General features: G+C 36.7%; 1 protein-coding gene across 11 annotated transcripts in view; it reads right to left on the bottom strand.

Moving 5' to 3' along the window:
• Window positions 1-17,352, bottom strand: part of LOC111049000 (trithorax group protein osa) — a 466,078-nt gene that overhangs the window by 81,767 nt on the left and 366,959 nt on the right. For all 11 annotated transcript variants that reach the window (XR_005572269.1, XM_039436316.1, XM_039436315.1 and 8 more), the window contains one exon: window positions 39-82. Coding sequence is in view for 8 of the 11 variants with exons in the window: in XM_039436316.1 (XP_039292250.1) it covers window positions 39-82 (44 nt within the window). In the remaining 3 variants the exon portion in view is untranslated. The remainder of the gene's footprint in view (window positions 1-38; window positions 83-17,352) is intronic.

Raw genomic sequence — 17,352 nt, 5'->3', positions numbered from 1 at the left:
AGGAGGGAAAGAGAACAGGTGGTGCATTTCCCACTTACCTTGCTCATCTCAGGACGAGGCTCCGGCCGTTTTATGGACAGATCTGTGGAAGAAAGAAGAGAATTCCAATCAATATATGTTTGAGAAAAGTATTATGAACATGTTTTTCTTCTCCATATTGTGATGTTTTTGACATACAAAGTGATTTTGAATATAAAAATGTTTTGACTAGTGGACTAGTGTAGTAGTGGAAATAACATGATAAATTCAATATTATATTGATGAACGAGGTGGGGTTCGAAATATAAGACGCTTCGTAATAACACACGATACCATTGATAGAATTTACTAGTAATATCATTCACGAGGTCATCCCTGACTGGGAATTCTTAAGGTCATTAAATTTTCTAATTGGAAGGGAATATTCCATCCTTGGAAAAAATTATCAATCCTTGGGAACGAAAGAGACGTTGTGTTAATCATATGAATGGGAAACTTAAACTAGAAGAGAAAAAGTGTTTAATGGAAAGAAAATGTGTTGAATAAAGAGAAAATCAATGTTTGAGGCCTTATCCAATTTTTGAAAAGTTCTATTTGATGAATTCTTAGTGGCCTAATGAAACAGCTGTATTTATTGCAGGAAAAGAGAGCAGACCATTGTCGAAGAGGGCAAAATAAGGATGAAAGAGTTCAGCATGCAACAAACTCCCGCTTAAATAATTGACCTGTATATCTTGCATAGTTGAGTGGTGAAAACTAAAGATGTCGTATAGTTTGCATCATCAGCAACTCATGCAATACATGATGCTATTAACAAAAGCTAAGATGCGTGAATGAATGAATATTGAGCTTAAAAGTGGAGTTTCACGGGAATGAATATCATTATGAATACCGCCGAATTGTTTCTATATAAGTGGGCTTGAGAGCAAGAGGATGAGCTACACTGACCCCATATTGACGATGGATTTTTCGGAAAGGGGTCGAGCTGAGTTTTTGGCATTGGGGTGTTCCGGTGGGGGTAAAAGAGTGGGCTAAACGGTTTGGATGGTCATATTGCTTTCAGATTCATTTCTTCATACCAATAAACCCGGGTGGTTTACCGGACGGTTGAAGGACATGGACTGACCCTTATCTTTTCTCTCAGAGGTAAACAGTGGCGGACGTATTAAATTGCCGGCACGGATAAAGTAGGAGGAGGAGTAAGAAGAAAAAGGATGAGAGAGACAGTGCGAGAGAGGATACAAGAAGAGAAATAAGTGGAGGTTGTGCCTCTTCCCGCGAAATGACTTTTAATACGCTCTCGTGGCTTGGCCTGTTCAGATTTCATTTTACGCCGATGGGCGATTTTCGTCAGCCCTTAATATCTCTCCACAAACCGCTGACCACCCTGGCCACGTGGTGTTATTAATCTTGCCGCATATGAATATTTAGAACAGCAATCTGCTCTCCAGCTATTCATAAGAAATGATTGCAAGTAGCGATCTTGGAAAACATTTAATTTTCCAACATTCTGGACCACCTACCGAGCTTCTCAGGGAAGAACGGTTCAATGTAGAGATTTCGTCATTATTATCATTATATTAATTGATATGATTCATGGGTGCTAGAATACTGCTTTGTCTGGTTAGTATTCCTTCTCTACCATATTTCCATCAACTTAGAAATATTCTCTGATAGTTTCTTTATATTTTTGGTCGAGGAAATGTTTCTATTTCCGGATATCATTCTAAATTTGTTACACGGTTCTGCAATGACAGAAAACGTGTGTTAAGGCTATATTACACACTGATGCTCCATTTCTTTCGAATATATTTAGTTATACTGCTGAACTGCTGTACTGGCTAATCATGAAAATAGATAAGAAGTTATAGAATGGATCTTGAATTGAATGTAGAATTTGTAAGAATTATTCGAAAATATTAATTTATTTTATAAAAAAAAAATCTGCCCTTTTTACAAATAATGTAATTCTCTTCATCTCACGATAAATATATTCTTTTTCGGTTTTATTTGTTGGTTCTGTAGCAGTTCTTGATATGATCCAAGACTGATGGGTACTGAAATATTTATATTCATTAAATTCTCTACCAAAAAGTTTGTGAACGCTAACGAGGAATGTGTTGGTGAACTGTTGATTAATGGACTTGTGTTCATGTCAAGGTGGAAGAAAGAGACCTAAATTTGGTGAAGAGGTGTAAGGGCAAAGACCACTAGGGAACAGAATAGGCTGAAGAAGCACACAGTAAAGCACCTTAGAGCACTCCAAGGGCGAAATTGTACTCAAAAGGGATTTGATGCCGCCCTTAGCCACCCTACACCCCGCCATCCCTTAATTCTGGCTCTTCTTATTCCACCTCGCGGGAAGGAAAACCTCTTCTGACTTTTAATTACCCCTGGATCATCTTCTTCTACTACTTCTCGTTTCATTCCATCTTTCTTCATATCACTTCTTCTACCTTCTTTCTTTGTCGCTCATCTCAATATAAATACAGGGCGTCAACATCCCGACCCCTAGCGGTGGAAAAGGGTAACTAACATCATCAAAATCTTAAGAAACGCGGTGGCACCCCCACCCCCTCCCACCACTTTCAGAGGCAGCGGCCGCAAAATTGAAGGCCTTAATATAGCAGCCTTCATCCCCGATGGCGTTTCGTTTCTCGACCCCGCGCACAATGGAAATAATAAATTTCTTGTCGGATTTAAATTTTGCGGTTAATTAAAAGAGGCGAAAGCCGGCTGAAACATGAACGGCGCTTTGATTCGGGTTGGCTTTGTGGCTCTGAATTCCGCTTTATTGAGGAAATCATGTTTCAATAGGGTATTTTATGAAATTCAACGCATATTTTAAAAACAATAGATATTAGAAAAAAACTATTAAACGAAAATCCTAATTAAATGCTGTAGATATTAGGCTATTAGGAATATTGGAATACGTAGTACGATGTTCGATCAAGAGTGGACTAAGTACTAGTGCTACTTCTTCGATGTTAATCGATGACGAATAACTGGGAGAAGACACAGAAGTAGGATATCAATGATTGATATTGGATTCATCAACAACCAAGTCAAATTTCATTAGATAACTGATAAAATTGGATTGGATACGAATAGCTCCACTAACAATCTGAATTCGTTCATATATATACTCCATATTATTCCAAGTATAATCATACTTCAAATTAGAGACATAGAAATATCTATGAGAGAACATATTTATAATAGGAGAAGAGAAGTTCTAAGGCTAAGAACAGCTAAGTTGTAGAGGTAAGAGGGAAAATATGAGCGATGTAGTTGTAGGGAGAAAACAATAGAAGAGGAAACATTATCAGTGGGAGAGAGGTGAGCCCTTGAAGAGAGATAGAACGTGCAAGATAAGTTGGTGAGTGATATTAGGCGAGTGAGAGTGGGGAGTGGGGAGTGAGTGAGATACATTGGAAAGATGCAATATTGCTCAGTGTGCAAAACGTTGCAATAATTTTCCTCGTTCCTGATCAACAACCCTCCTTACAAAGTGGGGCTTGGGTTCTTGAGGCGAACCCCCCCCCAACCATACCTCCACAAACTCAATCAACAGGAGAAGAATAAGAGACAAGTTGGGGGGGGGGAACAACTCCTTCACCCTGGCCAGCTTTTTGATTAATGCAAGGAATTAGAAAAGGCCGGCCTATTGAAGGAGAGGGTCCATTCAGAGGGTACATTCATACAAAGTGATATCGCTTCCCCCTCACCATCCGCACGCACACACCTTTACCGATGTCCACTATGCAATGCGGCCCTCTTTTGATGTCCCAGCTAATGAAACGTCAGATTCCTATGTGATTATTTGAAGATGAACTGCGTAGTTCTACTCTGACAATATGGCGCGCTTCTCATTTATTTCCGGCATGCAATCTCATACTTATGTCTCCCTCGTTATTAGTACGCATTGGACAAGTGAGTAAAGTCTCAGCACAGAATCATTGTTATCTGTAACGTTTGTGATATGTGGTGTCATCGACAACATTTCATCAATGTTTTTTTCAAACCATTCATTTGAAAGATACGGACCTCCAGCTTCTTGTACTCCATTCCATTAATGCTTTTATTTGAAACTCACTTATTTGGAAGATACGAAACTCCAACTTCTACTGTATGTAATTAAAAATATATAATTTTATGGTCAAAAATTGGTCTGATAATTAGAATGTGGAATCATTTAAACTTACAATAACAAATAGTAAACCTTATTGCAATATGTTCTTCAAAAATTTTACTTTATTTTGCAATTGAATGAGTTTAATTCGGGCACTGGATTATATTTTCCTTAGTTTATAAGATGAAAGCTCATGAATTATAGTTATTCATGAATTTGAAACTTGAGAATGTTCTCTCTCTATTATATTAATATCGGCATTGAGATTTCTGCATCTGAGATCATCTGCTAAAGGTATTCGTCACCTCTGAATTCAAACCAGACTAAATAATAACTCACTTTTTGTATAATCAATTACAATTCGGAAATTCTAACCCGATGAACACCAGTAGGTAGTTGAAAGTTTGTAATATATCGATATTGAGACTTTACTGAAAAAGATATTCTCTGACATCTTTAGAGGAAATATTTTTTCGTCAATCGTCATAATTTGAAGATAAGGATTCAATTAGTGGATGAAGGTAGCTATCCAGAGCAAAGTTCACTCAACAAGTAGGCTTTGAAAATCACAGAAAAATGTAACTAACAAAAAGGCACACTTCAACCTGTCACCCTCCTCGTTAAAAATAACATTCTCAGTAAGAGGGTAATCGTTATTTGAGAATGGTGCAATTAAAAAGTCGTTCTGCTAATGGAGTGGGGGAAGTTGTTATCTGTGTACTTAAGGGGTTGAGTGGGAGATTTGGATGAAAAAAGTGCTCAGCTATTGTCATCCTCGCATCAATGTCAGTTCACAGAGATTCCTCAATGAATAAAAAAGGCACACTTCTGGAAAGAGGAGCTAACTGTAAAAGAAGGAGAGCTACCTGTTGATCGGGCTCGGCTCTGATTCCACAGTTATTAAACAAAGACCTACCGCGCCAGTTTTTATACGCACACTAGAATACGAAACGACTCCTGCACGCACACTCACACACGTCATCATCCCCCTACGCAAACAGTTCCTACATCCACATTCCCCCTGTTCATCCACGGGATTATCTCTTTTTCATTCCTCTTCTTCCGACTTGCCGAGGGTTAACGTATCCACCCCTGAAGCATAAGAAAAGGGTGCCGGGATTCTTTTCATAGGCTCTTCCACCCTTCTGCTTTTCGCCACGGGTGAGGAAATTCCTACCGCTTTTTTCTCTCTGTCTTGATCTCCACCTGAAGATCTCCACGCACTTGGGTTTTCACTTGTGGCAGTTCTATACGCGCACATGTCTGACATCACGGCGTCGACGATTCATGTCCGATTCAATTTTCTGCCAATCGAGCACACATAAAGATGAAGATTGTCACTCTTGGAAAGCTTTAGGAAAAGATTTGCTACGTTGATTCATCTGTTGTTATTGGCTACATTGATTTGTTTGAGGGGATTGTTTCCGGTTTCATCTCTTCGTCTGTTTTGGCCGGTCTATTTCTATCAATACCGTTTAATTAATGCATTCACGCTTGAGGTTTGTTCCTCTACTGCATATTACAAGAGAGCAATTCGATGTTTTCTAGGGAAGTGTAGAAAGTATTCTCGATCACGTAGAATCTAGAATACTGAGTATGATCATATAAATTCCTACGAAATCCCATCGAATCCATCTCTATAGTTCGACAAAAATACTCTGTATTTCAGATTAGAAGATTAGATGGTTTGAAATAATTTTCACTAACAGCTTTTAAAGAGAAATAACGTAGTAGGCTACGTAATAGTTATTTGTGCAACTAGTGCGCAAAGTGACAGTTTGCTGCACCGAAAGAAACGCGGAATGGTTTCTTGAGTGCAGCAGAGGAACTTTGCGCACGTATTTCACATTAAGTTTTTCCTACAGTTACCATTGAATATGAAAAGTGGGTAATTATGGGTAAAATTGCCTGAAATCCATCAAATGTTTTTCTGTATAATTTTATTATTGATAAAAACCTTAATCCTAAAATCCTAAAGTCCTCGTTGTCCTTGGTTATAATATATAATGAATAATAATTAGCGCGTTGTGCTTGGTTGCACCTCTGCTCACTATAGCAGCCACAGCAGTCACTGTTACCAACTTCATTTTGATTTTGCTGCACTGTTGCTACATATAACCTACTAAGTATTTTGCGTTGCCATGTTGCAAATCTGGAGTGCAGAAAAATTTTTCCCCCACTAGAGCGGAAAAGTGATTCTTTGCGTTCTGTAATCAGTGCAGCAATGGCCACTTTTCAACGTAACTGTAGGAAATAGTATATTTCGCACCTAGGGCCGAAAATGAGACTTTTCCGGCTCGTAATCGGTTTTCAAGTCCGAGGCCGTAGGCCGAGGACTAGAAAAGATTGAGAGCCGGAAAAACATTTTTGCCCATGGTGAGAACGTTATTTTTCGCCACACGGAAAAATAAACAATATAAATATGAGAATAATTGTTTATTAGGCACTTCCGAAAGCAAAACAGGAAGGTCATAGCTCTAGCAAATCTGAGGTAATCTGAATATCAGGAAATTGTCCAAGTATTTTTATTTTTTATTCTGATTTGTCTAAATAACCTAAAAGATTATGTTCAATTATGTAAGAGGTTGAGTTTATACTTTTTATTCTTCCAAATGACAATAAGATGATATTATTATAAATGTTTTGATTCTTGAATGATAAACACAAAAAATGAAAAGATTTTGATCAGCTGTTTTAGCACACTTGAAATTTGGCCAATCTGAATGTCAACGTCAACAATCTTCAATTATGTAAGAGGTTGAGTTTATACTTTTTATTCTTCCAAATGACAATAAGATGATAATTATTATTATAAATGTTTTGATTCTTGAATGATAAACACAAAAAATGAAAAGATTTTGATCAGCTGTTTTAGCACACTTGAAATTTGGCCAATCTGAATGTCAACGTCAACAATGCTTGTTGTCGTTGACTTCGGAAGTTTAGATTAGAAGTTCTATCATACTCTGAAAATCGAATTTGAATAGTTTATAATATTATAACTTTTCTGTATTTCATTCATCCAAATAAAATGATAGTATATTATTGCAGAATACTTAATTCAATTCTAAAAGCATAAACTTATTCCGTTACATAAACTATTTGTAAAAACGTTCAGCACCATGGATATTGCCCAAGTAGTTCCAAAATTATCCACCAGGCTTCGTGATGAACGATTAAACGCAGTACGATTAAACGCAGGTTTGAGGTTAGATTCTATTATACTCTGAAAATCGAATTTGAATAGTTTATAATATATATCTTATCTGTATTTTATTCATCCAAATAAAATGATAGTATCTTATTGCAGAATACTTATTCAATTCTAGAAGCATAAACTGATTCCGTTTCATAACTTATTTTGTAAACACGTTCACATCGAATCAGAATCAGCTGACTTCAAGGTTATTTTACAGCCCTAGGGCCGTAAAAATTTTACCGGCCTGGTCAGAAAACAATCATTTTCGGCCTCCATATGACGCACGAAAACCAGCTCATTACATCCAAGTGGGGCGAAAAATAAATAACGTGAGAGGTGAGAGAAATAACGAAGTAGACAGTTTATCTAATGGAGTGGGATGGTGAGAGTTTATTAACACACTTCTCTCTATGTATTCCACACGACAGTCAAATACTAAGTAAATAATCAAAATCTTTCACTTACTGACTATTCAAGTGAATAATCAGAATCTACTTTACTTACTGAGAGTTTATTATTTCAATTAGATATCCTTGTTACTTTGATTAACTTAGGATGTAAGAAAAATATTATTGAACACAACAAAATCTGTCCATCTTGCAGCTCAGGGATTGAGACATTGGACCATTCTATTCCATTGCCCAGTGTATGAGGAAATAGAAGAGAAGTATGTATGCAATTTTTTGTTAATATAGTTTATGATGAGGATAAATTTTAGTTCTATTCTCAAATTTTACAATGATTAAGATATTTAGTTGTTCTCCTTTTTACTGAGTCACTGGAGAAAAGAGGGTATCTCATAGTATTTCATAGGCTATGATTGATTTTATGGGATATACCACTGATTGTTGGGATTTATGCCAAACAGTCAAAATTTGTGCTTGCTCGGTCAAAATTTTTGATAGAATATTGTTTGAAGTTTATTTGTAATTTGTATACAATAATTTTTCAAGTTTATTTGTAATTTTTATTATTTTGTCTGTTTTTATTGCAATTTTTTATAGCCGGATTTATTATGTTGGTCAATAATCATCACCACTATTCTGTTATATTATTTTCACTTGTTAAAAATGGTGCAACTCTGTTTGCATAGGGCACGACTCTAATAACAAATAAAACTTTTTGAATTGAAAAATAAATCGATTAGACTCAATGATAGAGAATGAATCAATCTCTGAATGCTGTGACTTGCAATAATTGACTGATAAATTACTTTTCGCCCCACTTGGATGTAATGAGCTGGTTTACGTGCGTCATATGGAGGCCGAAAGTGATTGTTTTCTGACCAGGCCGGTAAAATTTTTACGGCCCTAGGGCTGTAAAATAACCTTGAAGTCAGCTGATTCTGATTTGATGTGAACGTGTTTACAAAATAGTTTATGAAACGGAATCAGTTTATGCTTCTAGAATTGAATAAAGTTTTTGCAATAAGATACTATCATTTTATTTGGATGAATGAAATACAAATAATGGGATATTATAAACTATTCAAATTCAATTTTCAGAGTATAATAGAATCTAACCTCAAACCTCCTAGTACAGCGTTATCATGGAACATGGTGGATAAACGGAATCATTTTATGCTTTTAGAATTCAATAAAGTATTCTGTAATAATATACTATCATTTTATTTGGATGAATAAAATACAGATAAGATATATATTATAAACTATTCAAATAATTCTATTTTCAGAGTAGAATAGAACTTCTAACCTAAACTTCCGTTGACATTCAGATTGGCCAAATTTCAAGTGTGCTAAAACAGCTGATCAAAAACTTTTCATTCTTTGTGTTTATCATTCAATAATCAAAATATTTATAATAATATCATCTTATTGTCATTTGGAAGAATAAAAAGTATAAACTCAACCTCTTACATAATTGAACATAATCTTTTAGGTTATTTAGACAAATCAGAATAAAAAATAAAAATACTTGGACAATTTCCTGATATTCAGATTACCTCAGATTTGCTAGATCTATGACCTTCCTGTTTTGCTTTCGGAAGTGCCTAATAAACAATTATTCTCATATATATATTGTTTATTTTCCTGTGTGGCGAAAAATAACGTTCTCACCATGGGCAAAAATGTTTTTCCGGCTCTCAATCTTTTCTAGTCCTCGGCCTACGGCCTCGGACTTGAAAACCGATTTCGAGCCAGAAAAGTCCCATTTTCGGCCCTAGGTGCGAAATATACTATTGCAATTGATTTTTGAAAGACGAGAGGGGTAGTTAATCACGGAGAATTTGTCGGATGATGAAAATTAAAGTTCTTAACCAAAGCTCAAGGTATAAAATGCATAAAAAATAATTTCATGAGAAAGAGATACAATTGTGTCAAACCGGTATTCTATCCACAAACCCTTAGACAAAATCCCCTTCCGAGAGGTGTGGGAATCCTCTAAATACGCCTCAGTATATTATTCCATTGTAAAAAAGCGCTACTGGTAAAAACAAGTGTTACAGTTTCTCGCCCACTGCTTTAGTCTGTCTTCTTATCCTCTTCTCTTTTCGTTCCATTATCATCTTCCGCCTTTCTAGTTCCCCACTCTCCATAAACCCCTTCCCCATTTATTCCACTGCTTTTTTAATAATTATGATGCAGCCGCAACCCTTTCTGATAAAAATGCATAACCCTTCTTCTTATGCCAACATCGTTGTTGTGTCAACTCCACGAAATAGAGCCTTCGTTTGTATAAGACTTTGTAATATATAGGAAGCCTCATCCTGAAAGTCTTTCTTCTTGATCTTTCCCAGTTTTAAATTGAGGTACAACAAACTAATTTCCGCTTCCTCACCCTCCCTTACGATTACCTATGGCTCAAAACTTCCTCTGCTCCATTGCTCCACGAAATTCTGGCACGGCCTGTCTCAAGAAAAATTAATTAATATTTTAATCATTGTAAAGGCTAATCCATCCACGAAAAATGCCTCTGGCGTAGCCTCTGCAATGTCAATGTTTGCTTTATCTCCCTTGATTAGTTGTAGGATCGATTCTGATATTTTATTCAACGAATGAGAAACCTCTAATCAGTTGATATTCTTGTAATGATCAAACAATAGCAAATAGATGATTCATTCAGAATGAATTTGGAGAATCAATTACTGCATTAAGGAAGGGAATTTTTTTGTTGATGGATTTTTTCGGCAGCATACGATGCACACATAACAAGACTTGTGCGTGTATAATGTGAGAGATGATGATAATAAGGGAAAAGAGAATACGCTTTGGAAGGTTAATGTTGTCTTCAATGACAAAAAAAATGGTTTCAATAAATAATTATAGAGTTTTTTTAAGCAACATCAACAAAATATGCAATAGACATCCATGTCTAATCCTTTTCACGTTTGATAAATTGTTCTTCCAACCGTTGTTTCCTCTTGAGATTACATCACAGAAATCAGGTGATTTATGCAGTAGGGTAAATTTTATACGTTTTTTTTATAAGCAAAAGACGAGTGGCATACATAAGGGAGTGCCTGCCGTAGAGATAAACGGAATAATATAATGCCGTGGTGGAGATTGCTCATGTTTGTAGCTCCATATTATGCCTTTCTTCATGGGCCTCACTTCCCCCTCACACACGCACACACACCCACCAGCGATCATCCCACTAATACACATTCAATTTTACAATGCGAAACATATCCATATTATCACGCCATTTCATCACGGAAATGCAATTGTTTTGTTGAGGGTTATGTAATTGTCCTTAAAGGATTCTTTGATATATGACTGTTGCTATCCATTTTTCTTTTCCAGCGTATCGCATTTCACCGACAAAAATGTTTATTGTTTTAAAGTATTAATGATTCACCAACCAACCGTCCTCCAGCGTTTTGCGTGTCTACATTTGCAGAACGGTTATTAATACTTTTGCAGTGGGATTCCTTTTTGTTATTGATATCCTGATGGGAGAAAAATTATCGCTGAAGAAATAATTATACACCAGAATATACGGTGTCTTGTGTCTTGTGCTAACTTTTTTATCAGCAGCAATCTGGCTACAGAAAAATTCACAGTATCCTAATATTGCCTGTAAAGTGAGGTTCCATTATTCCTTTTCATTTTATTATCACTATGGGTGGATCTGTGTACTGTTTTCCTTCAGGAAATACAAAGAAAGAAAGTGGAAGAATTATTTATTAGGACGTCATTTATTCACGTCATTGTTCATTTTCCTCCGCTGGAATACTTCCATTTTATTCTATTATACTCATTACGATTCAAAGTCGAATGCAGTAAGTCTTTATTATATTAAAGCCACATAGACAAAAAATTCACAGCATGTACCTGCTGGAGAAGGTTTCAAATTTCTATTGACAGATCTGTTGTTCTATATTGTTTGTTGTTATTTCGTGGCATACTAATGATCTGATCTCACTTAATTTTATCAAAGAAGAGAAGAGAACACTTCTCATCTCATAAGGATATTAGCCACCGTATAGTACTGTGGAACTCAATACAAACTGGTTGAATTATTGATGCACAATAAATAAATTTGTCAGTCATGCGAACAGCAATAGTAATTTGTTCGATGTTCTCGGTAACGGAATGATGGCAGCAGCTATGGTCTTGAACAGCAAAAATACATACTTAGCTGTCTCCAGGGAGCCACTCTCAGTTGGGCAAGGGGGGTGCAATGCAATACAGCCCGCGGCTGAACATCAGCTCATACCCTATCGAACTCTGTACGTTGTCGATGTGAGGTAACGCCAGATATCTATTGGGGAATTACCATAAACAACATAAAAATACCAAACAACGGTACGAGATAATTTTCACAGGCGAGGGAGGGGTTTCATCCCTGACCCGTTATTTCCCCGAATGGAATGGCGGCAACCTGAATTTAAATGTGACAACAATTCTCCCGTCCAATTTCCTGTGTTTGTTCGTCGGGGGGAACCGGGAAAGAGGGGTATCATCACGTGTCACAGCCTATTGGCAATATTGGCTCGTGAACTCAATTTGACCTTTTCGAGAAGTGAGAAATATTTTTGTGATTTCTCATAACTCCTTCACATACCCCCTTCCCAATTGGAAACTGTGAGGCTTTCATTCTTCTCCTGATTTCTCTGTGAATTTATTTTTTTTCTGTAATTTTATGCCCTTCAACAAACAAATAGAAGTAATCTGTTTTAATCGTCACCTTGCACCTTTTCAATTTTGATGAGTATGCAAATTAATTCAAGGAAGATCTGAAAACATATATTTCCAAGTTCCACATGGAAGCTCGAGCAGGCTATTTGTCATTCTCTTCTTTTTCTTTTTCCTTCTTTTTACTTTTTCACTCCTGTCATATTCTCGTCATTTCCTTCTCCTCTATCCTCTTCTTCTCTATCCGATCCTCTAAATGCCAATTAATACATCTCTGAGCTATTTGTCAGCATGGTCTGATGCACATGGGTTGACATTAAATCCTACTAAGAAGAAAAGTATTGTCATCGGTTATCCTAGACTGATGAATCAATTAGATCTGGAAGGCTCAAGGGTTTTCATTAAAAGATAATATTTTCCCCTTTTCAGATTGTTTGAGGATTATAGGAATATCAATTGATTCATCGTTGAGTTGGCTTGAGCAGACTACTCATGTTTGCAACAATGTGTTTGGTGGCATGCATCAATTGAAAAGAATTAAGCGATTTCTCCCGGAATCAGTGAGAGTGACTCTGGTGAATGCATTGGTGGTACCATTTCTATTATATTGCTGCATTGTCTACAATGATCTCACCAGCGAATTGGATCTGCGCCTGCAGCGGTCTTACAACTATGCAGTTCGTTACATCTTCGATGCGAGAAGGGATGCACATATAACCCCACTATTCAATGATCTTGGATGGCTCAAGTTGAAGGAGAGAAGGGAATTCTTCCTACTCTGTTTGACCTACAAAATTATAATTATGAGAGAGGGTCCATCCTATTTTGGCAGACTCATTCGGTTATTGGATGAAGTTAATCCTGGTCGCCGTACACGGGCTCATCGTTTTACGTTACAGATTCCGCTGCACCGCACTGCCATTTCAACAACTCTTTCATTGTGACGGCCTCTAGGTTATGGAATGAGTTGCCCCAGCAAATTGTTTTATCAACATCTCTCTCCTTGTTCAAAAGAAGACTGTTTGTTCATCTATTGAATAATGAATAAGTTTAGCAACAATCTAGTCCCAAATTTAATTTATTACTAACTTATTTACACCTTTCTTCAAGGACGGATGTGAAGTCATTGGCCTTGTGAGGTCCACTGAATTGCAGTTCTGTGATCCGAACTTTCAACGCCTCTGAAAAGTAATTGTGCTCTATTTGTAGTTCATTTCTAATATATATATGTATACCAATAATAGTTTGATTATGGGATCTTATCAATCTTATATAATTATCTTTCTAAATTCTAGTACTCTTCGTCATCATCTGTTTCTTCCTTCATTATAACTTTCTCCCACTTTTTTATTATCATTATTCTTCATTAATTAGTTACAATAATGTTCTTCCTTCTTCATCATATCTTAATATTTTTCAATTGTAATGAGGTTATACTTTTTTGTCTTAGTTTTATATTTTTAAATTACCTTTAACTGAGTTTACTTATTATTTTTCTTTTTTTGTATATATTTGGAATAATATTTTTAATTTATTATTATTTTTCATTTCGCATTGTATAATTATTGTAATGTATAAATGTAATAGGTTTTTCAAGCATGTGACAAATAAATCAATCAATCAATCAATCTTCATTCCCTTCTTCTCTATCCTCTTCATTCCCTCCTTCTCTCCTTCCTCTTTTCTGGCCCTTACCAATCAACTGCAGCTTTGCATCACATCCTCAGGAGCTCTACCAGTGTATGTCTCCCACTCAACTAGCTCTCAGCCCTAGCGTGAAATTCATTTAATAGCCGCAGAGAACGGCAGCCTATTATTTGTGTTTGTGCTCTGCTCTGAGGCCACAGACCACACCACTGATAGCAGCACAGTGTAAAGCGAAGAGTCAATGCTCACTCACATCTCTCGGGTTTGTTTACACAAGACCGGTCGGCGACTGCCCATCTCAGTCCACACATCATATTATTTACAACCGAGTCCATTTTCCGGAGGGCGATTTCCACGGGCCGGAGCCAGTTTTCCAGTTTTCCGCCAACCGGGAAAACACAGCGCAAAGGGAAGAAGGCTTGTTTATTTTGGAGCGAGCATCATTAGCCTCCTATCATCTCTTATCTGCTCGAATTATTGCTGCAACCCTTTTATGACTTTCTCCCTTTCATCGGATCGCACTCTCTGTTTACCACTTTGCTTGTGGTTTTCTCTGTCTTCCACAATCTCACTTCTCATCGATTAATTTTGTCTTGCTAGTCTCCTCCCATTAAACTTCTCTCTCTTCCAATTTTCCTCTGGAATCAATTATTTGTTTCGATGTTGAAGAGAAAGTTTTCTTGATGATCAAATAGATTTTCAGTCTCCAGTCCATAGTTTGTTAATAAATGATCTCATAAAAATACACACATTCATTCAGTTAAGAATGAACAATCATCTTCTAATTTACAATTTCCCTTGTCATGAGATAGGATAGGTAGAATGAATTTTATTAAAATTCAAAATACAGAATATTTACGAACTCTTTTCGTAGATACCGATTCGTGTTTCTATTTCTGAGAATAATGTTCGTGTGACGAATTTATACATAGTTTCTATTGATACAATATTCAAAATAAATGAGTTATATGTCACTCTCACAAAACAAGAAGAGAATAAATATAAGGAAATTACTCTTATCTTAACAATAGATATACATAGTAAATAGACATGCGTGCACCTGCTTTTTAGACCTGACCTGAGAATAAAATTATTCCAAGTGTTCATAACCTTGTAATCAATTTTGAAAAGTGAGTAAATTATCCTATATTTCACATGAAGTAAGACTGTTTTCGCTATGAAAATACAAGTTGTACTTATCCTCCTTACTGATATAATGGAATATGCATCAATAAGTAAATGGAGTCACGTAATAAGTAGCAATGATTGTGATCATTGCGATGAGTACAAAATGCCTTAGTAGAGGGAGCCGACAAGTAGGTATAAGTCAGAACTGAGAGCCACAGTCCTCCGCTTGCTGATAGAAAATACGGGAAAAGACGTTTAAGTCCTTTGTGAAGATGTAGAAGGGATGAAGCGATGTAGGGAATGCCTGTGGTGCTGACGTGCATACCAATCACGAAGGGCGTTTGTCAGAGAACACAGTCACGAGTTGTAGCAGATAAAAAGACAAAGCAAAAGAAGTGGAGGGAAAAGAGGAAAACTTCGGGAGGAACATGACCGCCAAAAAGGAAGCACTTACCCTGAGCCACTTGGCTTTTTATTGCTCCCTGATTGGTTGTAAAAAAGGGTTACGAGTGATAATTCCACTTCCTCACTTCCCTCCTCTCTTCTTCACTCACACATTGGCTGGATGTGATTTGAATGACAAAATAGAGAAATATTAACAGAGGTTGAATTAAGTTGGTGAGGTTTGAGCTACTGAAATTCAAAAAATCAATTCGCTTGCAATACCGAATGAATCATATTATACATTATGAGCAGAGACACACAAAACGACATCATTAGAGACACACACACACACACACACACACACACACCACACACACACACACACACACACACTATGAACTTTATCTCCATAGTACTCTCTAGGTACCAGAATTCTGTTTTCACTAATATTTGAACTAAATTTATGGCAGTTTCAAAAAACATGTGTGGCAACTTAAAATATCATTGATCTATATTGATATAATTGAGTGATGTATTCGATAAATCCTGATCACTAATCACTTCAACAACACAAGGTTTATCGATTACAGTGAATAAGAATGATTGAGATGCATCCGTGAATAATAGCACTCTCCTGAGAAACATATTGATAAGAAAGTATTTTGAACCCTGAATTAAGCCGTATTATTTTCTTCAATGTTATGTCAATGTGTCTTTTGAAGAGAGGAAAAGGAGGTTAATATTATGACGAGCACAGGAAAAGTCATATCTACTGTACTTCAAGCTATTACAGAGAATTCATTATTTTTGTTCCTCGAAGAAGTGCTGAGGAAACATTGAATATGAGCTCTGCAATTTTCAATCGTTAATTGAAATAAATATTCGTTCAATATAAATAAATATTACTGAAACCGAAAACTACGCAGTTACATTTAGATCTGAGACTTTGTATCCATAGACATCTGTATGATGGAAACTGGGGATGATAATTGAATATTTTAATTCATTTGAATCTATGGTTATTTTATCAATTCGTTAAGTATCAAACTGATTCCAAACTCCGAATAACTAACTCTTTCATTTATTGCAAATGCAGGATAGAATTTCACATGAAAGGTGTTGCCACCTACAAAACTCACGAAATGATTAGTTGGCTGAGGAATTCTGACATGCTCGCTCCACCTTTCATTCGATTTGAAGGCAGTTTTTTCCCGACAGACTCACGCGCTTTTCCTACTTGACTCGGGCACCTTTCTTGATCTTGTGCGCCCCCATTTGGGTAAAAGTACTCGCACTAGTTCCCCGCCCCCGCCCGAAGCAAATTACTGTCAGCCAAATTGCAAAGGCAGTTGAAGGGTAAATGACAGTCACGTCAGGGCCTGAATGGTCGCTCAACGTTGTGTGTGGTGGGGGGGGGGAGACGGGGTACAGACTAGCGTTTCAGTTATTAACCCAGCGGGGAAAACTTTTAACTGAGCTGTAGACCTGCGGGCACTCTCTTCATCCTCCCTCTCCTTCTCTGCCAACTTCTCTCTCAATTCTAAACTTCTAACCGCTTCAATCCTTGACTTTCCTCTCATTCGGTTGCCATGTTCTGCTCCTGGCAGGTTCTTATTTTGCCATATTCCTTGTTGTTCTCCTCTCTGTCCCTCTCTTTACTAATTCACATTCACTCTTCTATTTATATAATACACGAGCTCTGTCCCACTAACCACGTCTCTAGGGTTGAGTGGAAAGTCACTTCGAACTTGAAGAATCCAGAATGAAGCTTCATAATATTTATA

Source organism: Nilaparvata lugens, chromosome 10 (genome assembly GCF_014356525.2).
Source record: "Nilaparvata lugens isolate BPH chromosome 10, ASM1435652v1, whole genome shotgun sequence".
Lineage (NCBI taxonomy): Eukaryota > Metazoa > Arthropoda > Insecta > Hemiptera > Delphacidae > Nilaparvata > Nilaparvata lugens.
The sequence above is the reverse complement of the archived record's forward strand: the minus strand, read 5'-3'. Positions and strand labels throughout refer to the sequence as shown.